This window comes from Fonticula alba (assembly GCF_000388065.1).
Source record: "Fonticula alba strain ATCC 38817 unplaced genomic scaffold supercont2.10, whole genome shotgun sequence".
Classification (NCBI taxonomy): Eukaryota; order Rotosphaerida; family Fonticulaceae; genus Fonticula; species Fonticula alba.
Genome location: NW_009242980.1, coordinates 200544 through 208165, shown reverse-complemented (window position 1 = coordinate 208165; position 7622 = coordinate 200544). Strand labels below are relative to the sequence as shown.

The 7622-nt window shown below is 68.7% G+C and overlaps 2 protein-coding genes across 2 annotated transcripts in view; one reads left to right on the top strand and one right to left on the bottom strand.

Annotated features, from left to right (window-relative positions):
- The window catches only part of H696_05363 (hypothetical protein), a 7074-nt gene extending 709 nt beyond the window's left edge, over positions 1-6365 (top strand). The window contains exons 2-4 of the mRNA XM_009499209.1: positions 28-300; positions 435-698; positions 854-6365. Coding sequence (XP_009497484.1) covers positions 52-300; positions 435-698; positions 854-5761 — 5421 coding nt within the window. The 5' untranslated portion in view covers positions 28-51 and the 3' untranslated portion in view covers positions 5762-6365. The remainder of the gene's footprint in view (positions 1-27; positions 301-434; positions 699-853) is intronic.
- A 906-nt stretch (positions 6366-7271) lies between these two features.
- Positions 7272-7622, bottom strand: part of H696_05362 (hypothetical protein) — a gene marked incomplete at its 3' end in the record, with an annotated part of 4987 nt that continues 4636 nt past the window's right edge. The window contains exon 5 of the mRNA XM_009499208.1: positions 7272-7535. Coding sequence (XP_009497483.1) covers positions 7272-7535 — 264 coding nt within the window. The remainder of the gene's footprint in view (positions 7536-7622) is intronic.

Here is a 7622-nt window from a genome sequence, read left to right as displayed (position 1 = left end):
CCCCCCCCTCCGGCTGTGCCCGGCCAGGAACCGCGACGGAGCCCGATCACCATGGTGACCATCGAGCTCACTTCGCTCAAGAAAGACCCTGAGGAGGGCGCCCACCCGTCGGGCCTCAACGGCGCCGGTGGCAAGACCGCCCCCGATGGCGGCGCCCTCTCCCCTCCCCACATCGACAGTGACAAGGACTCCAGCCGAGAGCCCTCCGGCGCGCTGGCCGCCACCTCGCCGACCGGCGCGCCATCGGCCCCGGGCGAGGAGGCCCTCTCGCTGGACTCCATCCGGGCCACCTGGCTGCCGGTGCGTGTGCCACGCGGGCCGACAGGCGGCCGACTCCCCCGCCCTGTGCTTCTTCGCTGGCGCCCTCTGCGCATCGCCGCGCATGGACGCCCGGTTTTAACCCCCCTCCCCCCACCCCCACCCGCTCCCCACAGCACGACAGCCCCGATCACCCGGAGAATGCGCGCGTCACGCCCCCCTCGCTGGCCAAGTACCCCACCTGGGTGCAGGGGCTCTACCGGAGCCTCTTCCCCCGGGCGCGGCCAGCCACCAATGAGGTCATCACCGCCAAGTACACCTACTGGAACTTCCTGCCGAAGAACATCTTCTTCCAGTTCAACAACGTGGCCATGACCTACTTTCTGCTGATCATCCTGCTGCAGGTGTTCTCGGCCCTCCGGGCATGGCCCTTTGCCCTGGTACGTGTGCCGGCCCCCCCCCCCTCCTTCCCCGCTGTGCCGCCATGGCCCGCGTGGGGCCATCTCATGCCACCGACAGGGCGAGACCCCCTACCCCCCCCCCCCCCGCCCCCCGCCCCCCGCCCCCACTCACACCCTCACGCTCGCCCACACAGACCCCCCTGCCCTTGGTGATTGTCCTCGTGTCGGCCGCCGTCAAGGACCTCTACGAGGACATCAAGCGCCACCGGATCGACCGGTCGGTCAACTACTCGGCCACGCACAAGTTCGTGGACGGGCTCTTTGTCGAGACCCACTGGCGTGACATCCGCCGCGGGGACATCCTGCTGGTGGGCAAGAATGAAACCTTCCCGGCGGACATGCTGATCCTGGCCACCAGCGACGGCGAGGCCCCGACCGGGGCCTTCTTCGTGGAAACCAAGAGCCTCGATGGCGAGACCAATCTCAAGCCGCGCTTCGCGCCGCGGGTCACCTCCGGCCTGCGCAGCCAGATCACCCTGGCGGCCATGCTCCGTGGCCCGGGGCTGCGGGTGTCCGTGCCGGCCCCCTCGTACGACATGAACAGCCTGGAGGGCGTCATCCATGTGGGCGGCGCCACCGGCACCGGCACCACCACCCCCTTCAACATCTCGTCGGTGGCCCTGCGCGGGTCGTCGCTGCGGACCACCGAGTGGGTCATCGGCGTGGCCCTGTATGTGGGCACCTCCACGCGCATCGTCAAGCACACCAGCCTCCGGCCACACAAGCGCACCTCCATGGACCGGATTCTCAACCGGCAAATCCTGGTTCTCCTGACATGCACGGTGCTCCTGTGCGTGGTGGTGGGCGTGGTGCATGGCGTGCGCATGGCCCACCTGCTGGACATCCAGCCGCCGGTGCCGTTCTTGTCGCTGCGCTGGACCAGCCCCGGGCTGGTGGGCTTCATGGCGGTCTTCACCATGATGATCATCACGCAGAACATCGTGCCGATTGCCCTGTATGCCAGTTTGGAATTCATCCGCCTCATGCAGTCGTACTTCATCCGGGAGGATGATGCGCTGCAGCACCGCAAGACCGGCGAACGGTGCATCCCCCGGTCGTGGAATATCCACGACAATCTGGGCCAAATTGAGTATATCTTCACCGACAAGACCGGCACCCTGACCACCAATGAGATGCGCTTCCGCTTTTGCACGGTCAATGGCCGGGCCTATGGGATGGAGAGTTCGGCGGACTTGCGCCGGACCCGGTCCAGCCCCAGCCTGGACCGCATGACGGACTACCTGCAGGCGGACCCCTCGCGGCAGGCGCCGGATTTGGAGCGCGGCGTGGCGTCCACCCGGCGCGCGGCGGCGGCGGCCGGCGGCTTCCTGCCCGGGATGGTGGCCGACCACCACCCGGAGGATGTCCTGCTGCCGATGTCGGTGCTCAGCCCCAGCGGGGAGATGGTTCTCATTGAGACGGTGTCCGGGCCGCCCAGCTGGCAGGTGCAAAACCGGCAGAACCCCTGCTTCGCGGCGCACATCGACTCGGATTTCCACTTCGCCGATCGCCACATGGCCGAGCATCTGATGCAGTCGTACGACCTCCGGTGGTCTTCGCTGGCCGAGGCGGCCGAGCGCCTGACCCCGGACCAGTACCATGTGGCTGTGTTGGCGGAATTCCAACTGGCCCTGGCCCTGTGCCACTCGGTGCAGTCGGAGCTCCTGCCCCATGGCGGGGAGGCCGACGACCGGGCGGATGGCCAGCATCATCACCATCATGCTGGCGATGATGGGTGTCTGGCCGGCCACCGGCATCATCATCACCACCCGGCCGACGGCCTGGCCGTCATCGGCGGGGACACGGGGTCGGTCGGGTCGCGCGGCAGCAGCAGCCCCACCGACAGCGATGACGACGATCCGACCATCGGGGATGATCCGCTGCATGGGCGGTGCCGGCATCGGGCGGCCAGCAGCAAGGCCGGGCCCGGGGCCGGGGCCGGGGCCGGGGTCGCCGGCATGGTGCCCCCCTCGCCGTCGATGGTGGCGGCGGCCGCGCAGCCGCACGACTATTCCGGCGACGATGCGGCCTTCCGGATTGCCTACAGCGGGTCGTCCTCCGATGAGACGAGTCTCGTCAAGGCGGCCAAGAACTTTGGGTATGTCTTCCGGGAGCGCGATCGCGACACGGTCAGCGTGACGGTCCTCGGGTCGCAAGTCCGGCGCTTCAACCAGCTGCACCAGGTGGACTTCGATTCGACGCGCAAGATGATGTCGGTGGTGGTGACCCCGGCGGGGGCGACGGCGGCGACCGGCCCCGGGGCCGAGGACATGGTTTATGTCTACAGCAAGGGGGACGACAGTTCGATCCTGCCGCGGTTGTCGACCGCCGCCGGGCGCAATGACCCGGAGGCGGTGGCCGCCGCGCGGCATGGGCTCCACCAGTACAGCCAGATCGGCCTGCGGACCCTGTGCATCGGGTATCGGGCCATGCGCCGGGCGGACTTCGATGCCTGGATGGCTCGGTATCAGGCTGCCCTGGCCGAGGCGGATGATGGGTCCGGCCGGCGGGATGCGCTGCTCGGCCGGCTGACTCGCGAGCTGGAAACCGACCTGACGCTGCTGGGCGTGACGGCCATCGAGGATCGCCTGCAGGACGGCGTGCCGGAGGCCCTGGAGCAGTTGCAACTGGCCGGCATGAATGTCTGGGTGCTGACCGGCGACAAGTGCACCACCGCCGTCAACATCGCCACCGCCTGCCGGCTCATCCGGCCGGGGGACATGCTGCATCCGATCACCCGGGATGTGGGTGCTTTGGCGGAGCTGGCGGCGGAGTTCCGGCTGGATGCCGATGCGCTGACGGGCCCCGGTGCCGAGGCCCCGAGCATGGACCAGCTCCTGAGCCAGGCCGAGGCGGCGGTGATGGCGGCGGCCAGCTCGGCCGGCGAGGGTGCCGCCTCCTCCCCCTCCGGGCATGTGGCCGTGCTGGATGGGACCTTCTTCGAGGGGCTGGCCCAGCACCAGGACCGGTTCCTGCGGCTGGCGCAGCACTTCCGGTCGGTCATTTGCTGTCGGATTTCGCCGCTGGAAAAGGCGGAGATCGTGCGCCTGGTCAAGGAGTCGGACATGCGCCGGGGGCTGACCCTGGCCATTGGCGATGGTGCCAATGACGTGAGCATGATCCAAACGGCGCACATCGGTGTCGGCATCAGCGGCAATGAGGGCCGCCAGGCGGTGGCCGCGTCGGATTACAGCCTGGCGCGGTTCCGCTTCCTGCGGCGGCTGCTGCTGGTCCATGGCCGGTGGTCGTACAGCCGCATGACCGAGGCCATGTACCTCTTCTTCCAGAAGAACTTCACCCTGACCTTCCCGATGTTCATGTACCAAATTGTGTCCATGGCCTCGGCGCAGATGATGTACCACTTTTCGTATCAGATGTTCTACAATTTGGCCTTCACCTGCCTGCCGCCGATTGTGGTGGCCATCTTCGACCAGCCGAATACCTCGCAAGCGGCGCTGCTCTTCCCGCAATTGTATCGCGACTACCACAAGCGCTTTTCCACGCGCATGTTCTGGCTCAATTGCCTGGACGGCCTGTTCCAGGGGCTGGTCTGCTTCACGGTGTACTTCATGATGCTGGCGGATGAGCTGGCCGCGGTGACGTCGGCCGATGGTCGGACCATTGACCAGGTGGATGCCGGGTTTGTGCTGATCTCCTGCATTGTGGGCTGCTGCCTGGTGACCTTCACCCTGCAAACCAACCACATGTCCTGGCTCGGTGCTTCGGGGATTGTCCTGTCGGCGGCCATCTTCCTGGTGTACCATGTGGTGGCGGCCTACTTGCCGATTGTCTTCTTCTTCGATCTGTATGGCGTCATGCCGAATGCCTTCAGCACGCCGGGCTTCTGGCTGGTGCTGCTGCTGGTCCTGGTGACTGGCATCCTGCCGCGGCTGGTGTATTGCTCCTTCTCGATTGTCTTCCTGCCGGATGACCAGCAGCTGGTCCGGGAGCTGGAGCGCTCGGGCCAGCACCTGTCCTGCCCGTTGGCCGATGGGTTCCTGGAAACCGGGGAGCTGACCCTCCTGCCGGTGGTCCCCTCGCGGGAGGATCAGGACGAGCTGGCGGCCGGGGCGCTGTCCAGCCGCGCGATGGTGGTGTGCTCGATGGATGCGCTGGCCCTGTTGAAGAGCGAGTGCCACTGCCCGGGGGCCCTGGTCGGGGCCCCGTGTGGGCATCGGGTTTGCGTGTCCATGGTGGCAGGCCACACGAGCAAGGAGGCCCTGCTGCTGGGGTCCGGCAAGGAGGCCGCCCTGGTGGCCGGGTCTGCCGGTGGCGGCGGCGGCCCGGCGGTGGATGTGATGCTGGCCACCGGGACGCCCCTGTCCGAGCACAAGTCCTCGGCCTTCTCCAGCAGCGCCAGCAGTGCCAGCAGCGCCGATGGCGATATCGGCGGCGGTGGCGGCGTCGCGCCGGTGGCAATCGCCGCCGCCGCCGCCACGGCCGCCGGCCCCAAGCAGCAGCATCTGCCCGACATCGCTGAGGCGGCCATCCTGACTACCGGGCAGCAGCAGCCGCCGCCGTCCGACGGCGATGATGATGGTGCTGGTGGCCAGGGCGTTGCTGGCGGTGATGCCGATGATGCCCATGGCGCCGGTGGTGGACCGGCTGCGGCCGGCGCGGCGGGGATGATGACCCCTTCGCCGGCCGGGCAGCAGCCGCCGCCGCCGCCCGCCGCCGCCGCCGCCCCGGCGGACCCGGCGGACGAGTCTCTGGCTGCCGAGAGCACGCGCGAGATTCTGGCCAGCAGCGGCGACGAGGTGGTGGTGGTGGTGAGCGTCCCGGCGGCGGCCGGCGGTGGCGGTGATGCCACCGGCCGGCGGATGTCCATCTCGCCGCTGCACAGCAGCGACAGCGACAGCAGCAGCGGCGACGATGACGACGGTAGCAGCTCCTCCGACTCCAGCGGCTCGTCCGTCTGGAGCAGCTCCTCCGACGGGTCCTCCTTCACGACGCAGAACGGGTCGACGTCCTTCCTGACGTCGACCGACGAGTCGCTCGATGTGATGTCGCACATGGCCCATGGCGGTGCTCCTCCCCGGTAAGGGGGGCGGGCTGCGCAAGTCCCCTTCGTCACCCCACCTCCCCTCTTCTCCCCCATGTACTTGGCGTCCTTCCTTTCTTTTCTCCCCCATTTTCTTCCTCCCCTTCCCCCCTCCCTCCCGCGCGGCGGTGCACATGCAACAAATGCACATGTGTGCGCCAGGCGGCGCGGGGGGCCGGAGGCGGCAGCGAGGGGAGGGGGTTGTGCGCGCGCGCACGCAAGGGGGGGCGCCGGGCCAGCCGCCCGCCCCCTTTATTGTGGTGCTCGGTGCACACCTCACGCACACAGTTCCCTGCTGGTAATCCCCCTCCCCTCCTGTCGCGGGCTCTCTTTCCCTTCTGCTGTATTTCTCTCTTCCCCCCTTTTCCTCCCCGGGCCGCAGCGGCAGCGGCAGTGCGGCTAGCGGCGAGCCGTCCACGCGTCGGCGCGCATCACGCTTCATGCCTCTCCCCCTTCCTTTGTCCTTGTTCTCCCCCTTGTTTAGTTCTTCCCCCCACTGCTCCGCCCGGCTGCTGTGCAGCATGCAGCACCGGGCGTGGTGCCCTTCTCTCCCTCTCCCCCTCTGTTTCCTGTCGCCCCGCCCTGCGAATAGACATTCTTCCCTCTTCTTGGGCTCTTTTTCCCCTGCTCTCAGGCACACTGGCCCTGCCCTTCGCCGGGGAAGGACAGATCCGAGGGTGTGCTGGGCGGGCATTTGTCCTCCACCGCTCGGCCCCCTTGCCGGGTTGGGTCTGGAAAACCTCCCGCAAGGCGCGGCGCAGCGGGGGGCTGTGCGGGACGGCCCGGCGCTCGTCCAGTTGTCTGTGTGTGTGTGTGTGTGTGTGTGTGTGTGTGTGTGTGTGTGTGTGTGTGATGTCTTGGTGCCCCTCAAGGTCGGAGCTTCCCGGCCCCGGGCCCGGCTGACGGAACGCCTGTGCGGCGCCGAGCAAGCGCGCAGGAGCAATTGTGGGTTGACCGCGGCGTCGCGCGTGACGCCGTCACGGGATCGGCGTCGATACGGCGGTATCTGGATTTCTATTGACAATCTGCTTGGTTGGCGGCGGGCGGCGGGCTGGCGCGGGCGAGCGCAAGGGCGGGCGGCGGGGGCGGGGGACGGTCGCCCCGGGGGAACTCGTCATATGGGGGCGGCTGCAGAAGGGGCCCCGGCCGTGCCGGGCCGCGGAAGGGGGCAGCCGACGGCCGGAAGACCCCGCGCCAGCGCGTGGATAGGGCCCCGGGGACGCCCTGTGGCACTGGGGGGGCGGCGACAGACCATCGGGGAAGAAGGAGGAGGGGGCACCCTGCACGCGCGCGCGCGCGCGCACGGCCATGCAGCAGGCGCGTGGAATGCGCGCACGAGCCACACACACACACAGCCTTACCCCTGGCGCATCTTCCCTCGGCCACTGCCGCACGGACCGCATCTCATCGGGGGGTGCCTTCGCCCGGGGCCGGGCCCGGGTCCGCTTGCGGGCAAGAGACTCCCTTCCTTCCTCCCCGCTGGCCGGTATCCCCCGCCCTTCCCCCCTCTGTTATTTGTGCTTTGCCCCCTTCCCCCTTGCCCCCTCAATGAGCACGCTCGAGTACGGCGACGCCGTGGTCATCCCGGCGGATGCCGATGGGCTTGCCGCCGCCCCGGGGGCCGAGGCCCTGCCGTCGGCCGTCGAGGCGTCGATCATCACCGCGGAGACCGTCAGCCAGCTGCTCCCCCGAAATGCCGTGCCGCCGGGCTCCATTCGGGAGAGCTTCACTCGGGCCTGGTCGCGGTCCATCACAGGGTACGTGCGCCCGGTCGGCTGTGCCGATGCTTTGCCCCTTGCCTGCTGTTGCCCTCGCATCGGGTCCCCCCCCCCCCCCCCCCCCCCCCCCCCCCCCCCCCCCCC